General features: G+C 52.7%; 1 protein-coding gene across 1 annotated transcript in view; it reads right to left on the bottom strand.

Annotated features, from left to right (window-relative positions):
• The window catches only part of col11a1a (collagen, type XI, alpha 1a), a 682771-nt gene that overhangs the window by 355825 nt on the left and 302532 nt on the right, over positions 1-24414 (bottom strand). Inside the window, exons 23-30 of the mRNA XM_041208311.1 lie at positions 22799-22852; positions 18456-18500; positions 18273-18326; positions 18000-18044; positions 17839-17892; positions 17706-17750; positions 9148-9201; positions 6525-6632 (exon numbers count right to left, since the gene is read on the bottom strand). Of these exons, the coding sequence (XP_041064245.1) occupies positions 6525-6632; positions 9148-9201; positions 17706-17750; positions 17839-17892; positions 18000-18044; positions 18273-18326; positions 18456-18500; positions 22799-22852 (459 nt within the window). The remainder of the gene's footprint in view (positions 1-6524; positions 6633-9147; positions 9202-17705; positions 17751-17838; positions 17893-17999; positions 18045-18272; positions 18327-18455; positions 18501-22798; positions 22853-24414) is intronic.

The raw sequence follows: 24414 nt of genomic DNA, 5'->3' as shown, positions 1-24414 counted from the left end.
GAATAAGACCATAGCTTCAGGCAGAACACTGAGTGGGTCACTGAGTGTCTTCTCTCTCACTATTCTCTTCCTTTTTGAGCATCATGTAAATATTGTGACATGAAGCCAGAAGTGTGAGCGGGACAAGAAAAGAGGGATGAAATGGTGAAGACTTGCAGGAGCCTGCTTATGTTGGCAGTGAAACCTTTGGACAGATGTACATCTTTCACTGGCAGTCAGAGTATTCAGGGGCAGCTCAGAGTGAGTGAGTGCCAGACCATGCCCATCCACCTGGGTCACAGGAGCTCAGTTAAATGGGGCCTGGATCAGATGATCCCAGACCTTGATTGTATCCTGAGGAGGCCCTCAATCTGGACTGGGGCACCTCGAGGTTCTTTTCTTCTCTCCACTGCTTCCTCTTCCCCCTCCTTTTCCACATCCTGTTCCTCCTCTTCCTCCAATGAACTGTGCCTCTCAAGAGCCTCACCCTTGTCAAGGCCCACCCCTCTTTGGAAGGCCATGTTGTGGAGCTTGCAGTAGACCATCACGATGATCGAGATCCTTGCAGGAGGGCACTGCAACATACCATCTGACTGGTCTAGGCACCGAATCCCTTCTTCAGGAGTCCAACAGCCTGCTCAATGGTTGTCCGAGTGAGCAGGTGACTGTGGTTGGAGATACTCTGCCACAGGGTCTCGGAATGGTGAGTAACTATCTCTTCAAGGAGTTTGGGTATAAAGCTCTCATGACCAGAGGATGAAGAGGGGTTGTGACAGCTGCCAGAACAGTGAGCAGGTGCACACATGCAGGAAGCTCTCATTGTGCTCACAGACCAGGGGAATGTTGAGGGAATGGAAGTCCATCCTGTTGATGAACATCATCGTTCTGGCTTGATGGCCACACGGGTGCAATCAATGATTCCCAGATTGAGGGTGTGGTCAGTTTGTGCGTGTGGTCAGCTTGTGGGTGTGGTCAGTGTGTGGGCATGGTCAGTGTGTGGGTGTGGTCAGTGTGTGGGTGTGGTCAGTGTGTGGGCGTGGTCAGTGTGTGGGTGTGGTCAGTGTGTGGGCGTGGTCAGTTTGTGGGTGTGGTCAGTATGTGGGCGTAGTCAGTTTGTGGGTGTAGACAATGTGTGGGCATGGTCAGTGTGTGGGTGTGGTCAGTGTGTGGGTGTGGTCAGTGTGTGGGTGTGGTCAGTGTGTGAGCGTGGTCAGTGTGTGGGTGTGGTCAGTGTGTGGGTGTAGTCAGTGTGTGGGCGTGGTCAGTGTGTGGGTGTGGTCAGTGTGTGGGCGTGGTCAGTGTGTGGGTGTGGTCAGTGTGTGGGTGTGGTCAGTGTGTGGGTGTGGTCAGTGTGTGGGCGTGGTCAGTTTGTGGGTGTGGTCAGTGTGTGGGTGTGGTCAGTGTGTGGGCATGGTCAGTATGTGGGTGTAGTCAGTGTGTGGGTGTGGTCAGTGTGTGGGTGTGGTCAGTGTGTGGGTGTGGTCAGTGTGTGGGTGTGGTGAGTGTGTGGGTGTAGTCAGTTTGTGGGTGTGGTCAGTGTGTGGGCATGGTCAGTGTGTGGGTGTAGTCAGTGTGTGGGTGTGGTCAGTGTGTGGGTGTGGTCAGTGTGTGGGCGTGGTCAGTGTGTGGGTGTGGTCAGTGTGTGGGTGTAGTCAGTATGTGGGTGTGGTCAGTGTGTGGGTGTGGTCAGTGTGTGGGTGTGGTCAGTGTGTGGGCGTGGTCAGTGTGTGGGTGTGGTCAGTGTGTGGGTGTAGTCAGTATGTGGGTGTAGTCAGTGTGTGGGTGTAGTCAGTGTGTGGGTGTGGTCAGTGTGTGGGTGTGGTCAGTGTGTGGGCGTGGTCAGTGTGTGGGTGTAGTCAGTGTGTGGGTGTGGTCAGTGTGTGGGTGTGGTCAGTGTGTGGGTGTGGTGAGTGTGTGGGTGTAGTCAGTTTGTGGGTGTGGTCAGTGTGTGGGCATGGTCAGTATGTGGGTGTAGTCAGTGTGTGGGTGTGGTCAGTGTGTGGGTGTGGTCAGTGTGTGGGCGTGGTCAGTGTGTAGGTGTGGTCAGTGTGTGGGTGTGGTCAGTGTGTGGGCGTGGTCAGTGTGTGGGCGTGGTCAGTGTGTGGGTGTGGTCAGTGTGTGGGTGTAGTCAGTATGTGGGTGTAGTCAGTATGTGGGTGTAGTCAGTGTGTGGGTGTAGTCAGTGTGTGGGTGTGGTCAGTGTGTGGGTGTGGTCAGTGTGTGGGTGTGGTCAGTGTGTGGGCGTGGTCAGTGTGTGGGTGTAGTCAGTGTGTGGGTGTGGTCAGTGTGTGGGTGTGGTCAGTGTGAGGGTGTGGTCAGTGTGTGGGTGTGGTCAGTGTGTGGGCGTGGTCAGTGTGTAGGTGTAGTCAGTGTGTGGGTGTGGTCAGTGTGTGGGCGTGGTCAGTGTGTGGGCATGGTCAGTTTGTGGATGTGGTCAGTGTGTGGGTGTAGTCAGTGTGTGGGTGTGGTCAGTGTGTGGGCATGGTCAGTGTGTGGGTGTGGTCAGTGTGTGGGTGTAGTCAGTATGTGGGTGTAGTCAGTGTGTGGGCATGGTCAGTGTGTGGGTGTACTCAGTGTGTGGGCATGGTCAGTGTGTGGGTGTGGTCAGTGTGTGGGTGTAGTCAGTATGTGGGTGTAGTCAGTGTGTGGGTGTGGTCAGTGTGTGGACGTAGTCAGTGTGTGGGTGTAGTCAGTGTGTGGGCATGGTCAGTGTGTGGGTGTGGTCAGTGTGTGGGCGTGGTCAGTGTGTGGGTGTGGTCAGTGTGTGGGCATGGTCAGTGTGTGAGCATGGTCAGTGTGTGGGTGTAGTCAGTGTGTGGGCATGGTCAGTGTGTGGGTGTACTCAGTGTGTGGGCGTGGTCATTGTGTGGGCGTGGTCAGTGTGTGGGTGTGGTCAGTGTGTGGGCATGGTCAATGTGTGAGCATGGTCAGTGTGTGGGCGTGGTCAGTGTGTGGGTGTAGTCAGTGTGTGGGTGTGGTCAGTGTGTGGGTGTGGTCAGTGTGTGGGTGTGGTCAGTGTGTGGGCGTGGTCAGTTTGTGGGTGTGGTCAGTATTTGGGTGTAGTCAGTGTGTGGGTGTGGTCAGTGTGTGGGTGTGGTCAGTGTGTGGGTGTGGTCAGTGTGTGGGCGTGGTCAGTTTGTGGGTGTGGTCAGTATGTGGGTGTAGTCAGTGTGTGGGTGTGGTCAGTGTGTGGGTGTGGTCAGTGTGTGGGTGTGGTCAGTGTGTGGGCGTGGTCAGTTTGTGGGTGTGGTCAGTGTGTGGGTGTAGTCAGTGTGTGGGTGTGGTCAGTGTGTGGGCGTGGTCAGTGTGTGGGTGTGGTCAGTGTGTGGGTGTGGTCAGTATGTGGGTGTGGTCAGTGTGTGGGCGTGGTCAGTGTGTGGGTGTGGTCAGTGTGTGGGTGTAGTCAGTATGTGGGTGTAGTCAGTGTGTGGGCGTGGTCAGTGTGTGGGTGTACTCAGTGTGTGGGCATGGTCAGTGTGTGGGCATGGTCAGTGTGTGGGTGTACTCAGTGTGTGGGTGTGGTCAGTGTGTGGGTGTGGTCAATGTGTGGGCGTGGTCAGTGTGTGGGTGTGGTCAGTGTGTGGGTGTGGTCAGTGTGTGGGTGTAGTCAGTGTGTGGGTGTGGTCAGTGTGTGGGTGTGGTCAGTGTGTGGGTGTGGTCAGTGTGTGGGTGTAGACAATGTGTGGGCATGGTCAGTGTGTGGGTGTGGTCAGTGTGTGGGTGTGGTCAGTGTGTGGGCATGGTCAGTGTGTGGGTGTACTCAGTGTGTGGGCGTGGTCAGTGTGTGGGCGTGGTCAGTATGTGGGTGTACTCAGTGTGTGGGTGTGGTCAGTGTGTGGGTGTGGTCAGTGTGTGGGTGTGGTCAGTGTGTGGACGTAGTCAGTGTGTGGGCATGGTCAGTGTGTGGGTGTAGTCAGTGTGTGGGCGTGGTCAGTATGTGGGTGTGGTCAGTGTGTGGGCGTGGTCAGTGTGTGGGTGTGGTCAGTATGTGGGTGTGGTCAGTGTGTGGGTGTGGTCAGTGTGTGGGTGTGGTCAGTGTGTGGGTGGGGTCAATGTGTGGGCGTGGTCAGTGTGTGGACGTAGTCAGTGTGTGGGCGTGGTCAGTGTGTGGGCGTGGTCAGTGTGTGGGCATGGTCAGTTTGTGGGTGTGGTCAGTGTGTGGGTGTAGTCAGTGTGTGGGTGTGGTCAGTGTGTGGGCATGGTCAGTGTGTGGGTGTACTCAGTGTGTGGGCATGGTCAGTGTGTGGGTGTACTCAGTGTGTGGGTGTGGTCAGTGTGTGGGTGTGGTCAGTGTGTGGGCGTGGTCAGTGTGTGGGCGTGGTCAGTGTGTGGGCGTGGTCAGTGTGTGGGCGTGGTCAATGTGTGGACGTAGTCAGTGTGTGGGCGTGGTCAGTGTGTGGGCGTGGTTAGTGTGTGGGTGTGGTCAGTGTGTGGGTGTAGTCAGTATGTGGGTGTAGTCAGTGTGTGGGTGTGGTCAGTGTGTGGGTGTGGTCAGTGTGTGGGTGTGGTCAGTGTGTGGGTGTAGTCAGTGTGTGGGTGTGGTCAGTGTGTGGGTGTGGTCAGTGTGTGGGTGTAGTCAGTGTGTGGGTGTGGTCAGTGTGTGGGCGTAGTCAGTGTGTGGGTGTGGTCAGTGTGTGGGTGTAGTCAGTGTGTGGGTGTGGTCAGTGTGTGGGCGTAGTCAGTGTGTGGGTGTGGTCAGTGTGTGGGCGTAGTCAGTGTGTGGGTGTGGTCAGTGTGTGGGTGTAGTCAGTGTGTGGGTGTGGTCAGTGTGTGGGTGTGGTCAGTGTGTGGGTGTAGTCAGTGTGTGGGTGTAGTCAGTGTGTGGGTGTGGTCAGTGTGTGGGCGTAGTCAGTGTGTGGGTGTAGTCAGTATGTGGGTGTAGTCAGTGTGTGGGTGTGGTCAGTGTGTGGGCGTGGTCAGTGTGTGGGTGTGGTCAGTGTGTGGGCGTGGTCAGTGTGTGGGTGTGGTCAGTGTGTGGGTGTACTCAGTGTGTGGGTGTGGTCAGTGTGTGGGTGTGGTCAGTGTGTGGGTGTGGTCAGTGTGTGGGTGTGGTCAGTGTGTGGGTGTAGTCAGTGTGTGGGTGTGGTCAGTGTGTGGACGTAGTCAGTGTGTGGGTGTGGTCAGTGTGTGGGCATGGTCAGTGTGTGGTTGTAGTTAGTGTGTGGGCATGGTCAGTGTGTGGGTGTACTCAGTGTGTGGGCGTGGTCAGTGTGTGGGTGTACTCAGTGTGTGGGCATGGTCAGTGTGTGGGTGTACTCAGTGTGTGGGCGTGGTCAGTGTGTGGGCATGGTCAGTGTGTGGGTGTACTCAGTGTGTGGGCGTGGTCAGTGTGTGGGCATGGTCAGTGTGTAGGTGTACTCAGTGTGTGGGCATGGTCAATTTGTGGGCGTGGTCAGTGTGTGGGCATGGTCAGTGTGTGGGTGTAGTCAGTGTGTGGGTGTGGTCAGTGTGTGGGCATGGTCAGTGTGTGGGTGTAGTCAGTGTGTGGGTGTGGTCAGTGTGTGGGCGTGGTCAGTGTGTGGGTGTAGTCAGTGTGTGGGTGTGGTCAGTGTGTGGGTGTACTCAGTGTGTGGGCGTGGTCAGTGTGTGGGTGTACTCAGTGTGTGGGTGTGGTCAGTGTGTGGGTGTACTCAGTGTGTGGGCATGGTCAATTTGTGGGCGTGGTCAGTTTCCAGCCCAATGACTTTTTTAAACCCAGCACAATAGATCAGGGCGATGTGGCTGTAGTGGGATTGTCACCTGGACCAGGGTAATGCTCTGGAACCTGGATTCGAATCCCACCACAGTAGATGGTGGAATTTGAATTCAATAAAAATCTGGAATTAAAAGTCTAACGATGAAACCATTGTCGATTGTTGTAAAAACCCATCTGGCTCACTAATGCCCTTTAGGGAAGGAAATCTGCTGTCCTTACCTGTTCTGGCCTACACATGACCCCAGACCCACAGCGATGTGGTTGACTCTTAAATGCCCTCTGAATGAGGGCAATTAGGGATGGGCAATAGACCAGCCAGTGACACCCACATCCTGTGAATACATAATAAAAGGCCATGGTAGCCCGAGTTGGGCTGAGTGTGAATTACACATTTTTGATTCTTGGACCCATTTTTGCTGGGTTCAGTGAGATTGAGCAGGGATGACAGGCTGTGCTGTTGATCGGGAGCTGTGAGCTTTACTATTTTAATATTCTCAGGACATGCTCATCAAACTGACATTAAAATGGCTTCAACTTTGAAATGAATCAATACTAACAGCGTCCACTCTCTCCCTAGGGAGCCTGTTTGATAGATTAATCACTCACTCACTGAAATATTATTTCCCCAGATAAGTTTTAAATTTACCCCGTCAAACTCAGGCTGTGTTCTCTGGATTGACTGTTCTGGACGCAGTGAGACAGCTGCTCATGGCCGACATTATCCAATCCCTTTAGATTCTAAAAACATTAATCACATCACCTCTCAACCCTCTCTCTTTCCACAGTGAGACTAAGGCCCAGTTTACACCATTGCTAATCCAGTTTCTCTGTCTCCGGCTCTGTTACTGACCTTCTCTCCAGCAGATCCCGGTGATCCAGCGTCTCCTGGAGGTCCAGCACGACCTTTAGGACCCTCAGGTCCATCCTCACCTCGTGGTCCCACTAGGCCGGTTTCACCCTGTCACAGAGGGTATAAGAGTTAGGGCACAGTGCAGATAAATATCCACTCCCTGCCTGTGAAATATGAACACATTCTTTCAAAAAATTTCAACCCAGCCTGTAAGAACCTATGGAACCTAGAATCTTACAGCACAGGAGGAGGCCATTCTGCCCATCGTGTCTGTGCTGGCTCTTTGAATGAGCTCTCCAATTAGTCCCACTCCCCCTGCACTTTCTCCATATCCCTGCAAATTTCCCCTTTACAAGTAGTTATCCAATTCCTTTTTGAAAGTTATTATTGAATCTGCTTCCACCGCCCTTTCAGGCAGCGCGTTCCAGATCACAACAACTCGCTGTGTAAAAATAAATTCTCCTCATCTCCCCCTCTGGTTCTTATACTGATTCTCCTCAATCTGTGTCCCTCTGGTTACTGACCCTCCTGCCACTGGAAACAGTTTCTCCTTATTTACTCTGTCAAAAGTCTTCATCTCCTCTTAGCCTTCTCTGCTCTAAGGAGAACAATCCCAGCTTCTCCAGTCTCTCCACTGTGTAAAAATAAATCCTCCTCATCCCCCCCTCTGGTTATTTTACCGATTCTCTTCAATCTGTGCCCCTCTGGTTGCCGACCCTCTGTAGTAATTACAGTTATTATAGTGTGGAGCTGTGACATTCCACACCGATCAGGAAACCACCTGGAAGAGTGGACTTGTAATTTTATGGCCTTTGTAAATATTGTAATGTCACGAGATAAATAAATATCCTTGTAAATACAAAATGTATAGAAAAGTTATAGGGGGAGGAATGTAGTAGTTATAGGTTTGGGAAATGTTGGACTGTAGCTTTAAGAATAATCCTGCGCTGTAAGGTCACATGATCTGTGTAAACCAATGTGTTAGCAGTGCAGGGAACCTCTACAAAGAGAATACTTTAGTTATGGAGTTTGATGCGCATGTAGTAGCTGCTGCTGTCTTGTAAATAAAGTTAAATGTTTCCACTCAGAAAGGTTGTTTGAAGATTAACTCGATAACACTCTCCTGCCACTGGAAATAGTTTCTCTTTATTTACTCTGTTAAAACTCTGCATGATTTTGAACAGCTCGATTAAATCTCCTCTTAACCTTCTCAGCTTTGGGGAGAACAATCCCACTTTCTCCAGTCAGTTATTCTGAATTTTATGGCAGAGAAAGGACAAAAAAAAAATCACAAAAGATGATATGAATTCTGGAAGTTTCCCTGTGAGAGTTTTATAGTGGGGTTGATTTCAAATCTGTTTGTCTTCAAAGAGACCCATTCAAATCCTACTCCTCTCTTAATAGGAGAATCCTCCCACTCATTAAGGTTCAATTTCCCCTGTAAACAGAGGCATTGAGGACACAACAAGGATGTTCCTGTAAACTTTACCATTCACTGGTTAGACCCCAACGGGAGGATTGTGTCCAATTCTTGGATCTGCACTTTAGGAAGGATGTTGAGGTCTTGGAGAGGGTGCGGAGGAGATTTACTCCAATGGGACCAGGGATGTGGGGCTTCAGTTAATGTGGAGAGACTGGAGAAGCTGGGATTGTTCTCCTTAGAGCAGAGAAGGCTAAGAGGAGATGAAGACTTTTGACAGAGTAAATAAGGAGAAACTGTTTCCAGTGGCAGGAGGGTCAGTAACCAGAGGGACACAGATTGAGGAGAATCAGTATAAGAACCAGAGGGGGAGATGAGGAGAATTTATTTTTACACAGCGAGTTGTGATCTGGAACGTGCTGCCTGAAAGGGTGGTGGAAGCAGATTCAATAATAACTTTCACAAGGGGAATTGGAGAAATACTTGTAGAGAATAAATTTGCAGGGATATGGGGAAAGGGCAGGGGGAGTGAGAGTAATTGGATAACTCTTTCAAAGAGCCAGCACAGGCACAATGGGCTGAATGGTCTCCTCCTGCGCTATAAGATTCTCTGATCCTGTGTGGAACTTAATTGATCCTCATTTGAGGGGTGGGTTGGGGTGGGGGTGGAGTGCAGGGTTTATGAGTCGAGGGATCAACCAATGAAAGATTAAAGAGGACCGCGTCTGTTGAAGTCACGCGAGTAACTGACTTACACCCAAGTTCCATGGTCGCTGGGAGGGATCCCACCTTCATCCACCTGCACCTACACTCAGGTCATGACCTCTGTCAGGAAGGTCGTGACCTCTGTCAGGAAAGTCATGACCTCCATCGGAGAATTGTGACCTCTGTTGAAATTGACATCTGGTTATTTCGCATCGAAGGATTTCAGTCCAACTGGTAATGGATGACTAGAAGAGGCAGAAAATTCTAACACAAAAGCGAGAAACGCAAGTAGCAATATCATGCACCCAAGTTGAAAAAGTAGGATAATCGATTAGATATTGGAGGTTTCACTGAAGCAGCAGTGTTGATTCACTGAAAGCTGTAATGAAGAGATTGTATGACCCAGGATTGTTTGTCTAAACTGTCTCTCTTGTGTCAGTGTTTGCAGCACAGGAACACATCATACAGGCAGTGAGAGGCACTGAGAAACCCTCTTACCCTTTCTCCTTTAAGACCCATGTCACCTTTAAACCCTGGAAAACCATCTTCACCCTGAAAGAGAGAGATGTGATTTCAATAATCAGATAACATTTTCAAACATGGAGAGAGCAGGTTTCCTTTTCATTTTAAATAGTCAAGGATGCTGAGCTCCAGAAGTTAATTATTTTCAGAGGATGTGATGTAAAACACAAGAAACATTAACTCAGTCAAAAGAAAAACTGCAGGAGTCTGGCACTAAACAGACTAGAGTCAGAGTGTCATATACGGCACAGAAGGAGGCCCTGCTCTCTGTAGGGCAACCCAGTCAGTCCCCTGCTGTATCTCTGTTATTCTGCAAGGTTATTTCCATCCCCATGTCCCTTAATTCCCTGAGAGACCAATAATCTGTCTATCCCAGCTTTAAACATATTCAAGGATGAAGCAACCACAACCTTCTGGGGTAGAGAATTCCAAAGATTCACAACAAGCCTTTGAGTGAAGTAACTTCCCCTCATCTAGTCCTAAATGATCGGCCCCTTATCCTGAGACTGTGCCCCTGGGTTTTCGATTCTCCGACCAACGGAAACAATCTCTCAGCGTCCATCCCATCAAACCCTTTCAGAGTCATGTACATTTCAATGTGATGCCTCTCATTCTTCTAAACTCCAGAGAATATAAACCCAATTTACTCAGCCTCTCATCCTAGGGCAACCCCTCATCCCAGGGACCAATCCAGTGACCATTCACTGTACTGTCTCCAATGTGAGTATATTGTTTCTTAAATATGGAGACCAAAACTGCACACTGTATTCCAGATGTGTCCCACCAAAACCCTGTACAACTGGAGCAAGACTTCTTTATTCTTGTACTCCAATCCCCTCACAATAAAGACCATTGTGCCATTTGCCTTCCTAATCACTTGATGCGCCCACATGTGAACTCTCTGGGTTCCTTTTACAAACATCACCCAAGTCTCTTTGAACATCAATACTTACAATTTCTCACCTTTTAAAAAATATTCTGCTTTTTTATTCTTGCGCCCAAAGTGAATAATGTCACACTTCCCCACACGATACTCCATCTGTCATCTTGTTTCCCACTCACTTAACCTGTCTATATCTCTTAGCAGCCTCTCTGTGTCTTCCCCACAGCTTATCTTCCCACCTAGCTTGGTATCATCAGCAAACTTAGATACATTACTCTCTGTATCTTCATGCAATTCTTTAATATAGATTGTAAATAGCTGAGGCCCCAGCACTGATCCTTGTGGCACTCCACGATTCACTGCCTGCCAATTTGCAAAAGCCCATTTATGCCCATTCTCTGCTTTCTATCCATTAACCAATCCTCTATCCATGCTAACATTATCACCCCCAACTCCATGAGCCCTCATCTTGCCTATCAGCCTTTTGTGTGGCACCTTATCCCATGCCTTTTAGAAATCCAGGTATATCACATCTACTGGTTCCCCATTATCTAATCTACTAGTTACATCCTCAAAATCACTAATACATTTGATAAACAGGATTTCCCTTTAGTAAAATCATGTTGACTTGTTCTATTCATACAACACTCTTCTAAATACATTGATAAGATTCCTTAATAACAGATTCCAACATTTTCCCAATGACTGATGTTAGGCTAACTGACCTGTGGTTCCCTGTTTTCTCTCTCCCTACTTTCTTGAAAAGCAGAGGAACATTTGCCAACTTCCAATCCACTGAGACCATTGCTGAATCAAAGGAATTTTGGATTCGTACCATCCTCACTGTTTGCCACTCCTCCAAGTTTGGTATCATTGGCAAATTTTAAAATTTTACTCTGTATTCCACTATCCAAGTCATTGATATCAAAAAATGCAGCATCTGAGCATTGACCCATGGGGACCACTGCTGGCTACCAGCCTCCAGTCTGAAAAACAACCATTTACCACGACTCACTGATTTTTGTCCTTAAACCAAGTTTTTTTTAACCAAGCTGAAACTGATCCTAGGACCTCAATAGCTGCTCTCTCTATGCCCTTGGTACCCACATGTCCCACAGCTCCTGGCCCACTGCTCCTGCAGAATGCTCTACACCCTCTCCATTACCCTGGCATTAGGGAAGCAGCACATCGTGTTGGAATGTTGGACCATGTCACAGTCTGTTTGATGAAACTTAACTTATGGAAATCACAAAAAAAACACATTTTGTAGTGAGAATTCTACTCGCTTTAAGTATGTTGTAAATTTCTGAAATAAGCTACTAAAGCAGCCTGATCAAAGAGACGCAGACCGTTTATTCCCGGCTGGAAGTGAGTTCACCCCATTTCATACTGAGGAAAGGAACTTGCAATTCTACAGCCTCCCTCACCGCCACAGGAGGTCTACAGCCAATGGAGCACCGTTTTCAAGTGTTGCTAGTGTTAGACTGTAGGAAATGTAGCAGCCAATATACGCACAGCAAGCTCCCACAAACAGCAATATGAGAATGAGCAAATAATCTGTTTTTTGTGAATGTGGTTGAGGGGTAAATATTGGGCCAGGAAATTGTTGGGGGGGAATCCCCTGCTCTTCTTCAAAGAGTTGCTGTTGGATCTTTTACATCCACTGTCTAGGACAGAGTGGCCTCAATTACTGTCTGATCCAAAAATACAAAACTGTTTTCACACAAAGGATAGAGGGATTCAGGAACTCCTTCTTTCAGAAGGCAATGGGAAGAGGATGAGAGAAATCAGCCATAGCCCCTGCTCCTGATCTCCACCTAGAGGCTGCAGCAAGCAAGTGTTCACAAATACATCTGATCCCAACGACTCTCACACCCTAAACAAAAAATAACAAATACCTGGAAAAACTCAGCGGGTCTGGCAGCATCGGCGTAGAGGAACACAGTTAACATTTCGAGTCCTCTGTTGAAGGGTCATGGGGTCTCGAAACGTCAACTGTACTCTTCTCCGCCGATGCTGCCAGACCTGCTGAGTTTTTCCAGGTATTTTTTTTTGTTTTGGATTTCCAGCATCCGCAGTTTTTTTGTTTTTATTTTTGACTCTCACACCCTCCTGGCCGGTGTCCCATCTTTCAGCTTTTATAAAATTCAGCTCAGGTAAAACTCTGCTGCCTGTATCCTAATTCGCACCAAGTCCTGTTCACTCACTACCCTTGTGTTTGCTGACCAATGTTAAAACTGGGATAGCCAGACAGAGAAGGTGCGAATACTAAATTCAAGGCGACATTCACATAGTCACTTTTACACATGGTAAATCCATGCATCTTGGGTAGTGCAGCCCCTCTGTCAGCCTGCTCTGTATACGAGCACAGGTCAGTCCCCAATTAATAGCCTGCAGTTGGCCATATTTAAAATACCCAATTAATATACGATTATCAGATTCTCTCTTCTCTCCAAATAATATTAAGAAAAACGGACCCAATGCAAACACGATCAAGATGTCAAATTTAATCAAAAACCTCCATATTCTGTACAAAACACTACCTTGTGAGACAGCCACCCACCCCCCCCACTCCTTTAGGGCCTCTTTGTACAAATATTTCCCTTTTGTGAAACAACCAGACAGTTGGTGACTTGCAAACATCCATTTAATTTTACAGATTTCCTTTCTCTCCAGTAGTTGTTTCAAACTAGCGAAGTCAATCTGTAACCCTGCCTCATCCACACTTTTCATAGAGAGTATATTAACCCACAATGAACAATTATTTACATCACATTGAATGGATATACTATCTTTAGCTTGTCCACTGTACAGAATCCCACTTAAAATATTTGACAAATAAAATCCCATATCCGCGACTTCCACAAAAGACAGTGTTTCAGACGCTATAGAATTTTGAACAATCCATTTTTTTTAGCTTCCCAGCTGCAGACATTTTCCATTCTCACGCTGCGGGAATATTATCAAACCAGCTGCAAGTTAAAACCCATCAGGGAGGTGAATGTGTAAAACATCACAAAAAACCATGAATTTCATGGGGCAGGAGATCCTGCCTCACTACCCAGAGTAAGTGGGGCTGTGCACAGCCCATTTAACACTTTGAGGAGTCTTCATTGGCTGGAGACTGGATGTCCACCCTCCGTTCAACTGGACGTTATGCCACTGAAATCTGCCACCCAGCAGTGGGGAGGGTGGGGGGTCCAGCACTGCCAGTGGCAGCAGTGGGGAGGGTGGGGGGGGGAGGTGTCGAGCACTGCCAGTGGCAGCAGTGGGGAAGGTGGGGATGACAGGCTGTCCTCAGATTCTAAGTCTCAGGTAGTGCTGGGGGTGGGTTTGCGGGGGTGGGTGGGGCTGTGGGGGGGTGGGGCAGTGGGGTGGGTGGGTGGGGCAATGTGGGGGGGTGGGGCTGTGGGGTGGGTGGGTGGGGCAGTGGGGTGGGTGGGTCTGTGGGGGGTGGGGCAGTGGGGCAGTGGGGGGGTGGGTGGGGCTGTGGGGGGGTGGGGCAGTGAGGGGGTGGGGCAGTGGGGGGGTGGGGCTGTGGGTGGGTGGGGCAATGGGGGGGTGGAGCAGTGGGGGGGTGGGGCAGTGGGGGTTGGGTGGGGCAGTGGGGGGGTGGGGCTGTGGGGGGTGGGGCTGTGGGGGGTGGGGCTGTGGGGGGGTGGGGCAGTGGGGTGGGTGGGGCAGTGGGGGGGTGGGGCAGTGGGGTGGGTGGGGCTGTGGGGGGTGGGGCAGTGGGGGGGTGGGTGGGGCTGTGGGGGGGTGGGGCAGTGGGGGGGTGGGGCAGTGGGGGGGTGGGGCTGTGGGTGGGTGGGGCAATGGGGGGGTGGGTGGGGCAGTGGGTGAGTGGGGCAGTGGGGGGGTGGGGCAGTGGGGGGGTGGGTGGGGCAGTGGGGGGGTGGGGCTGTGGGGGGGTGGGGCAGTGGGGGGGTGGGTGGGGCAGTGGGGGGGTGGGGCCGTGGGGGGGTGGGGCAGTGGGGGGGTGGGACAGTGGGTGAGTGGGGCAGTGGGGGGGTGGGGCAGTGGGGGGCTGGGGCAGTGGGGGGGTGGGGCAGTGGGTGAGTGGGGCAGTGGGGGGGTGGGGCAGTGGGGGGGTGGGGCAGTGGGGGGGGTGGGGCAGTGGGGGGGTGGGGCAGTGGGTGGGTGGGGGTGTGGGGCTGTGGGGGGGTGGGGCAGTGGGGGGGTGGGGCAGTGGGTGAGTGGGGCAGTGGGGGGGTGGGTGGGGCAGTGGGGGGGGTGGGGCAGTGGGTGGGTGGGGCGTTGGGGGGTTGGGTGGGGCAGTGGGGGGGTGGGGCAGTGGGTGAGTGGGGCAGTGGGGGGGTGGGGCTGTGGGGGGTGGGTGGGGCAGTGGGGGGGTGAGTGGGGCAGTGGGGGGGTGAGTGGGGCAGTGGGGGGGTGGGGCAGTGGGGGGGTGGGGCAGTGGGGGGTGGGTGTGGGTGGGGCAGTGGGGGGGTGAGTGGGGCAGTGGGGGGGTGAGTGGGGCAGTGGGGGGGTGGGGCAGTGGGTGAGTGGGGCAGTGGGGGGGTGGGGCAGTGGGGATGAGCTGAGACAGGGGCAGAGCTGGGTGATGTTATGGAGGTGGAAACAGGCGATCTTGGTGATGGTGTGGATATGGGGATTGAAGCTCATCTCAGGGTCAGATAGGACACCATGGTTGTGAACAGTCGGACTCAATGTCAGACAGTTGTCAGGGAGAGGGATGGAGTCGGTAACTAGGGAACAGAGTTTACAGCAGGGACCAAAAACAGTGGTTTCAGTCTTATCGATACTGAAGCAGAGGAAATTTCAGCTCATCCAGTTCTGGGTGTCGGATACACAGTCTGATAATTTGGAGAAAGTGGTGGAGTTGAGAGAGGAGGGGGTGAGATGGGGCTGGGTGTACATGTGGAAACTAAGGCTGGGTGTTAGGATGATGTCACCGAGGGGCAGCAGGTCGATGAGAAATAGGAGGGGCCAAGGATAGATCCTAGGGGGACACCAGAGGGAACAGTGTGGGAGCGGGAAGAGAAACCATTACAGGTGATTCTCTAGCTATGATTAGATAGATAAGATCAGAACCAGGCGAGAGCAGTTACCCCCAGCTGGACGATAAATATAATTACATAATACATTCTGACCTCCATAAACTCGAGGTCCCAATGGCCATGCCTTCAGCTGCCTGGGCCCTACGTTCTGGAATTTCCTTCCTCTACCTCTCCCACTCTCTAACTCGCTTTTCTCCTTTAAGACTCTCCTTATAACCTCCCTCTTTGACCAAACTATTGGTCATCTGATCTCATATCTCCTTCCTTGGCCGGCTGTCATAACTTGTTTTACAATGCTCCTGTGAAGTGCTTTGAGCTGTTCCATTATGTTAAAATTGCTATATAATTTGCTGCTGTTTACTGGGGTGGGAGTAAAGCTTTCTAAATAGGAATCATGATTTAAAATGATGCCAGCCTGAATTTGCTTCATATCTAAACCAGTTTATTTAAAAGCCCCACAAACCTTACTCCCTTAGTTTTAATTTTATTTATAACGTATTTCTCAAATTCCACAAGTGCCACCCATAACAAATCCTTGACCTGGTTCATGAAGGTGCCTGAAAGTATTCCTTTGTGATGTCAGTAAAACGTTGTGGGGTCTGCTTTTAGGTTAATGACTTATTTTCAGTAAAACAGATCTCACTGAAAAATATCACATCCTGAAGGAACCATCATTCAGATCATTGTTGCATTTGTTTAGTTTCCATCATTTTCCATCTGCACCAACTGCTTCTCTGGACAGTTTCAGAGACACCTCGCTCTAAAAATTATCACCCTGCAGAATTGTGGCTTTTATTTCGATTGATCAACAAGGGCAGCAGATAGATGGGAACATCACCACCTGGAAATTCCCCTCCAAGTCACTCACCATCCTGACTTGGAAATATATCGCCGTTCCTTCACTGTCGCTGGGTCAAAATCCTGGAACTCCCTCCCTAACAGCACTGTGGGTGTACCTACACCACATGGACTGCAGCGGTTCAAGAAGTCAGCTCACCACCACCTTTTCAAGGGCTACTAGGGATGGGCAATAAATGCTGGCCCAGCCAGTGACACCCACATCTCATGAATTAATCTTTAAAAAATTTACACTTGCATGAATATGTGACCAAAAGAGCTGTGGGAGAGTCCACTCTAACATCTGTATCTCTCAGTCACTCTTCAGAGCCCCTGAGTGTCGAGTCTCGCTTTAAGCCCTGTAATGTGTCAATGGAAGGCTTACAATTGGACATGGTAGCATCCTCTCACACTCTGCACAGATTTCACACTTCTCACTCATCGCTTCTGTCAGCCTCACGTACTCTCCAACAACCCTCACATCTTTACCTAGGATTTTTGACCATTTGACAAATAGGCTGAGCAAACTGTCAATGCAACCTGAAGATGATTTGTCATTTTACCTCTCTGTTTCTTATCACTTGATGATTTAATAATTGTCTAACTTTCTGACGAGAAATCCCAGAGGTTGGGTTTTCCAGGCCTCGAGTGGGTCCAATTGGAGTCAGGGAACCAAAACACAGGCAGCAACACCACGTATCCATAATCCCGCCTACCCGGTTTTCCCAAGGGCAAGGGAGAGTGGGGGCCTCAGGACTGATCTGCACCAATTGTGAGGCTTATCTTACTGAAATGTTTCCAGTATTTCCAGAGAGAGACCATGTTTAGGTGTGTCTGTGTCAAACCAGCTACATGGAGCCATGGAGCATGTCAACAGAAAGTCATGGAGGCAGGAAGAGTATAAAAACCCAAGTAAAAATGCTTTTCAGAATGTAAAGGGTTTAGCAGTTTGTAGTTAAAGTTGCAGCAGCCCATCACAGATCAGGGGAGCTGTCAGCATTAAGAACTTTGCCAGCTCAGGGGGTCATTATGCTCCTGGCATCATGTGGCATTGGAACCGAAGGAGGCTGTGATTTTTTAGGCATCTGCACCCTGGTCAGTGGGGACCTCTGTGACGTTTCACATGCAGCTGCAAACTGGCGCAAGGCCCAGGAGACAGATACCCTCTTCAACAAACTGGACAACATATCAGCATCACAAGTGATGGGCATTGCAGGGTCAGAGGGTATTGGGTCTGGTGCTCCACAATACCCTCCTACAAGGGTCTCATTCACTGTGCTGGTCTGCTGCACTCACCATAATATGGCCCCCCAGAGGGGTGTGGACCTTGAGGTGAGGCTGCCCTGGAAGGGAACACCTCATCAGCAGGAGAAGGATGTAAGAGAGGAGGAAGAATCAGAGGGAGAGGGAGAGGGAGATGATGCTAAGCCGCTGTATGTCGAGGTGGGCCTGTCCTTCATCCTCCAGAAGGAGGATCTCCATCCTTTCCCTCATGGGTAACAGGCCTCTGGCCTCAGGTCTCTGTGGTGCAATGACAGGCTCGAGTCGACATAGACTGCAGCGGCTCAACAAGGTGTTTCACCGGCCCCTGGGGTAATTAGGGTTGGGAAATAAATGCCGGCCTTGTTGGTGACACTTGCATCCAAGAATGAATTTAAAGATAAAATACAAATTTATTCTTCTAAAGGATTCAACACCTGTCTCCAGGTCATTTGCAAAACAAATAACAAATAAAGTGAAATGAAAGTTAGAAAGATAATAACTTTCAATAGACGTGACAGTGGAGATTTTACCTTTTCCCCCTTTCCCCCTTTGAGTCCACGAACTCCATCGGCACCCTGTTTAAAACAAACACAGCCAGATTCACCGATTGTAAAGGAACTCAGCACATTAATCATACTTGAGAGGAACTTTAGTCAGACTCACCTTCACTCCTCGAGGTCCTGGATACCCAATTGGACCTTGTGGGCCTGAAGATCCCTAAAAATATAAACGAGCAAAGTGCATCATTAGCAATAAAATCTGTTACAATCAGAATTAATTGGGGCAAATTGAGAGAGCGATGTCAATCTTTATTCCAGTGTTACCTGTGCACCTTTCTCCCCAGATGGTCCCTCTTTGCCTGGGTGGCCCTGCAGAAAAAAATAAATAAAAACTAATAAATAATAATAAATAAATAGCTGTCTCTCTTCTCAAAGCAGGCAAGGTACTTATCTCTGGCTTAAGAATTCACACAAGAGTCTGGTTTCACAAGAGTTTGTATGTTTTAAATGGATGGTTTTTAAATCTGCTGGTGTTCTGTGAAGGTAAGGAAGGAGATCCCTTTGTCAATTGTGTAATAAGAAGAGTTGTTGACTTACTGGGGGCCCGTCAGCTCCTGCCAGACCCGGCAGCCCAGCTTTACCCTGAGGCCCCTTTAAAACAGAATGAAACAAGACCACTTTAAGGTTGAGCTCAAGACCACAAGGAAATTCAAACACACAGAGAATCACAACAAGGCAGATTTAGTACTGAAATAGTTTGCGGTCATAGTGAAGACTTACCTTAGCTCCAGGAGGTCCGATTGTACCTTGAGGTCCGGGTAGACCCTACGTGGAGAGAGAGAGAGAGTGAGAGAGGCACAGAGAAACTTTTTCAATCCTGGTTTCCAAACCTGGTTTCATTTCAAGGAGTGGATTTTGCTTCTGAAGTAGTTTCAGGCGAATTGGAATCCGACCAGTTTCAATAAATCTTTGCTGTCTGAATTTTTATTTTCTTTAAAAAATAAAAGGAGCAAATGGAACTGCAGCAGGAGCTGGGATGAAGCAGATTGTTGGCACATGGCAGGAATCTGATCCTACACACAAATCCCTGCAGGTGGTCCCTCTGTTATTAATATTCCAAACATGATCGAGAGCATCTCTCTCACTGCTTCAGCCAGCTAATGTCAACACCCCCCCCTACTCCAACCCCCTCCCCTACCACCCTCACAGTTCAACACCCTCCCCTACCCCCTCCCCTACCCTCACTCCAACCCCATCCCTACCCCTCCCCTCCAAACCCCCTACCTCCCTCACTCCAAACCCCTCCCCTATATCCCCTCCCCTACCCCCTCCCTACTGCCCCCACTCCAACCCCCTCCCCTATACCCCCTCCCTACTGCCCCCACTCCAACCCCCTCCCCTACCCCCTCCCTACTGCCCCCACTCCAACCCCCTCCCCTATATCCCCTCCCCTACCCCCTCCCTACTGCCCCCACCCCCTCCCTACTGCCCCCACTCCAACCCCCTCCCCTATATCCCCTCCCCTACCCCCTCCCTACTGCCCCCACTCCAACCCCGTCCCCTATACCCCCTCCCCTACCCCCTCCCTACTGCCCCCACTCCAACCCCCTCCCCTATACCCCCTCCCCTACACCCCACAGTCCAATCCCCTCCCTACCCCTTCCCTACCGCCCCCACTCCAACCCCCTCCCCTATACCCCCTCCCCTACACCCCACAGTCCAACCCCCTCCCTACCCCCTCCCTACTGCCCCCACTCCAACTCCCTCCACTATACCCCCTCCCCTACACCCCACAGTCCAACACCCTCCCTACCCCTTCCCTACCCCCTCCCCTACACCCCCCACTCCAACCCCATCCCCTACGCCCTCCCCTCCAAACCCCCTCCCTACCCCCTCCCTACACCCTCCCCTACACCCCCACTCCAACCCCCTCCCCTACCCCCTCCCTACCCCACCACTCCAACACCCTCCCTACCCCCTCCCCTACCACCCTCACTCCAACCACCTCCCCTACCCCCTCCCCTCCAAACCCCCTCCCTACACCCTCCCCTACCTCCCCACCCCAACCCCCTCCCCCAACCCCTCCCTACTACCTCTCCTACGCCCCCACTCCAACCCGCTCCCTACCCCCTCCCCTACCACCCCCACTCCAACCCCCTCCCCTACCCCTCCCCTCCAAACCCCCTCCCCTACCCCCTCACCTCCAAACCCCCTCCCTACCTCCCCACTCCAACCCCCTCCCCTATCCCCACTCCAACCCCATCCCTACCTCACCCCTCCAAACCCCCCTACCCCCACCACTCCAACACCCTCCCTACCCCCTACCCTACCACCCCCCACTCCAACCCCCTCACCTACCCCCTAACCTCCAAACCCCCTCCCTACTTCCTCCCTACACCCTCCCCTACCCCCCCAACTCCAACCCCCTCCCCTACCCCCATTCCAACCCCATCCCTACCCCTCCCCTCCAAATCCCCCTACACCCCCACTCCAACCCCGTCCCCTATACCCCCTCCCCTACCCCCATAGTCCAACCCCCTCCCCTACCCCCTCCCCTACCCCCCACTCCAACCCCCTCCCCTACCCCCTCCCTACCCCCCCACTCCAACCCCCCCAACCCCTCCCTAGCCCCTACTCCAAAATCCTCCCCTACCCACTCCTCTACCCCCTCCTTACACCCCCCCACTCCAACCCCGTCCCCTATACCCCCTCCCCACCCCCCTACTCCAACCCCCTCCCCTACCCCCCACTCCAACCCCCTCCCCTATCCCCTCCCTACCCCCTCCCTAACTCCACTCCAACCCCCTCCCCTACCCCCTCCCTACACTCTCCCCTCCAAAGCCCCTCCCTACCCCCTCTCCTCCAAACACCCTCCCTACCCCACCCCTCCGAACCCCCTCCCTACACCCTCCCCTCCAAACCTCCTCCTTACCCCCTCGCCACAGACCCCCTCCCCTCCAACCCCTTTCCCTCCAAAACCCCTCCCCTACCCCGTTCCTTACACCCTCCCCTCCAACCCCCACCCCTACTCCTATCCCTCCAAAACCCCACCCCTACACACTCCCCTCCAACCCCTTCCTCTTACCCCACCCCTACAAACCCCCTTCCCCACCCCTTCCCCTTCAAAACCCCTCCCTTACCCCGTCTCCACCAACCCCATCCCCTACCTCCTCCCCTCCAAATCCCCTCCCCTACCTCCTCCTTTCCAACCCCTCTGCCCTACTCCCTCCACTACCCCCTCCCCTCCAACACCCTCCCCTACCCCATCCCATGCAACACCTCTCCCCTACCCTGTTCCCCTCCAAATCTTCTCCTCTACCCCCTAGCCTCCAACCCCCTCGCCTCCAACACCCTCCCCTCCAACACCCTCCCCATCCCATCCCATCCAACCCACTCCCCTAACCCCTTCCCTTCCAACCCCTCTCCCCTACCCCCTCCCCTACCCCCTCCCCTCCAACCCCCCTCCCCTAATCCCCTCCCCTACCCCTCTCCCCTCCAACCCCCTCCACTAGCCCCTCCCCTACCCATCCCTTCCAACCCTTCTCCCCTACCCCAACACTTCCAACCCACCTCTTCTAACCCTCTCCTCCAACCCTCCTCCCCTACCCCCTCCCATCCAACCCACTCCCCTACCCCTCTCCTCCAAGCCCCCTCCCCTACCCCTCCCCTCCAACCCTGCCTCCCCTACTCCCTCCCCTCCCCTCCTACCCCTGTACCCGATCCACTCCACTCCAAACCCCTTCCCCTTCCCCCTCACCTCCAACTCCCCTACCCGATCCCATCCCGTCCTACCCCCTCCTCTACCCCTTACCCTCCAACCCCCCTCCCCTACCCCTCCAACACCCTCCCCTACTCCCTCCCCTCCAACCCCCCTCCCCTACCCCTTCAACTCCAACACCACTCCCCTACCCCATCCCCTCCAACCCCCTCTCCTCCAAACCCCTCCCCTCCTTCCCCCCTCCTCTACCCCCCTCCAACTCCCGTCCTCTACCCCCCTCCCCTAGCCCACCCCCTCCAACCCCACTACCCGACCATCTCCTCTCCAGCACCCCCCTCCCCTAACCCCTCCTCTCAAAACTCCCATTCCCTACTCCCTCCCCTCCATTCCCCCTGCCCTACTCCTTCCCCTAACCCCACTACCCTAACCCACCCCTCCAACCCCTACCCGACCCCTTCCCCTCCTACCCCCCCTACTCCTCCCCACCAAACATCTAGCCAACTGCCTCCCCTCTAACACCTTCCCCTACCACTTCCCCACCCCCTCCCCTCCAGCCCCTTCCCCTATTCCCTCCTCTCCAAACCCCTCCCCACCCCACCCTCAAACTCCACTCACCTACTCTCCTCCAACTCTGTACCCTGCCCCCTCCCCTCCAACCCCCCCACGCTACCTCTTCCCCTCCAAGCCCCTACACAGCCCCTCCTTTCCTACCCCATTCCCTCCAATTTCCTTCACCCCTCCAATGTCCCCTAACCCCTCCCCTCCAACCTGCCTCTCCTATCCCCTCCCCTCCACCTCCCTTTCCTCCAGCCCCCCTCCCCTACACCCTCCCCTCCAACCCCCTTCCTCCTCCACCCCACCACCCCATCACTCTCCTCCAACCCCTACCCTAATCCTCCCCTCCAATCCCACTATCCCCATCTCCTACCCTCCAACCCCCACGCTACCCCTTCCCTACACCCCTCCCTTAACCTACCCTACCCCTCCCCTCCACACCCGTCAACCCTCACCCTTACCTCTCTGCCCCCCACCCTCGCCCTCTCCTCTGCCTCTCACACTAGCCCACACTTCTGCCCCCACCCTTTCCTCCCCTCCACTCTCCCACTCTACCCCTCTTCTCCCCACCCTACCCCGTCCCTCCACCTCCCACCCTACCACTTCCCTTCACCCCCTCACCTTGCCACGCCCCTCCATCCAGCCACAGTACCCTACTCTACCCTCCCCACTCTGCTCCCCACCACCTCCCCCGACCCATCCCTACCCTCTGTCCTCCTTCTCTTCCTTCCCATCTCTCTGCTCCTCTCCCATCCCTTCCCCCCTCTCCTTCTCTTCTCCATGAGGCCTTCGGTGCGACAAACAATTACAATTCCCACCCCCCCCCCCACCCCACCGGCTGCAAACTTACTTGAGGTCCGGGGATGCCCTGTTGTCCAGCTGGTCCTGGCTCTCCTTGAGGGCCCTGCAAAGAGAGAGAGAGAGAGAGTGTGAGAGAGAGAGAGAGAGAGAGAAAGAGAGTGGCAGCAATTAAACCTGGGGAAGTCTCAATCTAGCAAAAATTCGGGCCCAGCAGAGTCCACAACTTTAATCACCAAATCTTCAGGGGCACAGCTTCCTGCTTAGTTACATTCTCATGTTCTGTCCCACACTCACACTCACCCACCCAGTCAGACACACTCACACTCTCACACTCTCACACACAAGCACGCTCAAATACTCTTTCACATACAAGCTCTCACACTCTCACACTCAATCACTCACACACGTACACAAGCATTCACACATGAACTCACTCGCTCAAACCCTCACACATCCAAACACTCACATTCACTTTTGCAAAGTATCTCAGTTACGCACTTGACACACACATTTATATGTTCACTGATGCACACACTTTCACACATGCTTTGACACTCACTCATGCACACACACGCATATGCACACACTCTCTCACATGCTCACACCTGCATATAAACACTGACAAACACAGTCTCTCAGGATTGAGGGGGACTTGCTCCCAGGCCAGTTTGGTGGGTCCTGAGGTGGGTGATTAGACCAATGTGTGACCTGTGGACTCTGCCACATGTGGTGCTTGAAGGGTCGGGTAGGTGGGTTGTTGGGATGTTTGTGAACTCCCTCCGACACCTCGACCTCTCCTCTGCACGTTCCCGATGGAGTCTCTCGATGTGTTCAGTGCCTTCCTGAATGAACCTTCTCCAATTCGGCTGGTCACAATCCAGGGTCTCTGATGAATTGACGGGGATGTTTGACCTCTTCAGGGATGCTCCGAGGACATCCCTTGGAATTTCCGCTGTCCGCCTGGGACTCTCCTGCTGTGATTGAGTTCCGAGTGGAGCAGTTACTCCGGGAATCTGGTGTCCGGCACACGGGCAGCATGTCCTGCCCAGCGGAGCTGGTTTGGAGTGATTAGCGCCTCAACGCTGGGCATGTTGGGAGAGGACACGGCTCCTGGGTCACCTTTCCTGCCATTAGGTTTGGGGGATTTTGCGAAGACACGGCCAACGGTACCTCAGCAGCATTTGGAGGCACTTGCTGTAGGGTGTCCATGTCTCTGAAGCATATCAGGAGCATGGGAATCACTGCTGCCCAGTGAGGGGAGGGGGTTGGGTAGGGGGTTAGAGGGGAGGGGTTTGGGGAGTCACTGCTGCCCGGTGAGGGGAGGGGGTAGGGTAGGGGGTTAGAGAGGAGGGGTTTGGGGAATCACTGCTGTCCGGTGAATCATGGTCTTTGTCTCGGGTTTGAGATCCTGGTCCTGACATCGTCTCTTCCTCAGTCAGCTGAAGGTTGGAGATGATGATGAATTTAATCGTCTAGGACCTGCCTTCTTCGAGGGAACATCCAGAGATATGGATCCCAACTCACTCAAATCACCCCACACTCACTGACCGCACACTCACCCACTCGCTCACTCCACACTCGCCCCCTCCACACTCGCCCCCTCCACACTCGCCCATTCCACACTCGCCCCCTCCACACTCGCCCCCTCCACACTCGCCCCCTCCA

Source organism: Carcharodon carcharias, chromosome 16 (assembly GCF_017639515.1).
Source record: "Carcharodon carcharias isolate sCarCar2 chromosome 16, sCarCar2.pri, whole genome shotgun sequence".
In the NCBI taxonomy this organism is placed as follows: Eukaryota; Metazoa; Chordata; class Chondrichthyes; order Lamniformes; family Lamnidae; genus Carcharodon; species Carcharodon carcharias.
Note: the sequence above shows the minus strand (reverse complement) of the source record. Positions and strands in the feature narration are given on the sequence as shown.